The sequence below is a fragment of the Buceros rhinoceros genome, unplaced genomic scaffold (genome assembly GCF_000710305.1).
Source record: "Buceros rhinoceros silvestris isolate BGI_N320 unplaced genomic scaffold, ASM71030v1 scaffold34433, whole genome shotgun sequence".
Lineage (NCBI taxonomy): Eukaryota > Metazoa > Chordata > Aves > Bucerotiformes > Bucerotidae > Buceros > Buceros rhinoceros.
This window is the reverse complement of record NW_010402385.1, coordinates 1-590: the sequence shown is the minus strand read 5'-3', so window position 1 is coordinate 590 and position 590 is coordinate 1. Positions and strand designations below refer to the sequence as shown.

Below are 590 nucleotides of genomic sequence, written 5' to 3'. Positions count from 1 at the left end.
GGGCTGGAGGAGCTTGGAAGGTCCCTTCCAAACCATTCTGTGATACCGTAGGCTGGTGTTACTGGATAAAATTCAACTGCTTTAACAACAAAAAATCCCCAAAGACACCCCCCAAATAATTACCTTGACTTACACCCTCAGCAAGATCTACATTTATACAAGCAAAGGGCACACACAGAAACTCAAGACCAGTAATTTCTACAGGAACTGTCACAGCAGAGCCCGTCAGCCTAAGGGGAGACACTTCGTAGTCGCAATGCAAGGTCTGACATAGCTGCAGCGTATCTGGGTGAAGCAGCTCAGGACAGAGGCAGGTGGGACACTCAGCCTAGTTTCTCTACTCCCACATCCACGCTGGGTGTTTTTCCCCTTCTAGCAGTGCACTTACCAGTATCGAGGCGGGTTTTTATATGTTGGTATCTGGGATTCTGAGGGACGCGCCTGGTTAAATACTGTTTAAAAAGGAAATGGGAAGAGGAAGTCGATACACAGCCTCGTATTTTTTTGAATGAAAAAACCCCCTTCACAGAAAAGGCATTTTGAAGAGCAAAAAGGAGCGAGGCCACAGGCCCCCTCTCAGACGCAGACCT

The 590-nt window shown here is 47.8% G+C and overlaps 1 protein-coding gene across 1 annotated transcript; it reads right to left on the bottom strand.

Annotated features, from left to right (window-relative positions):
* Positions 1-388: 388 nt before the first annotated feature.
* Positions 389-452, bottom strand: LOC104490357 (centrosomal protein of 41 kDa-like; the record flags this gene model as incomplete). Its single annotated transcript, XM_010132628.1, has 1 exon — positions 389-452. A coding segment is annotated over one exon (64 nt), but the record flags the coding sequence as incomplete, so codon positions are not given.
* Positions 453-590: the final 138 nt, after the last annotated feature.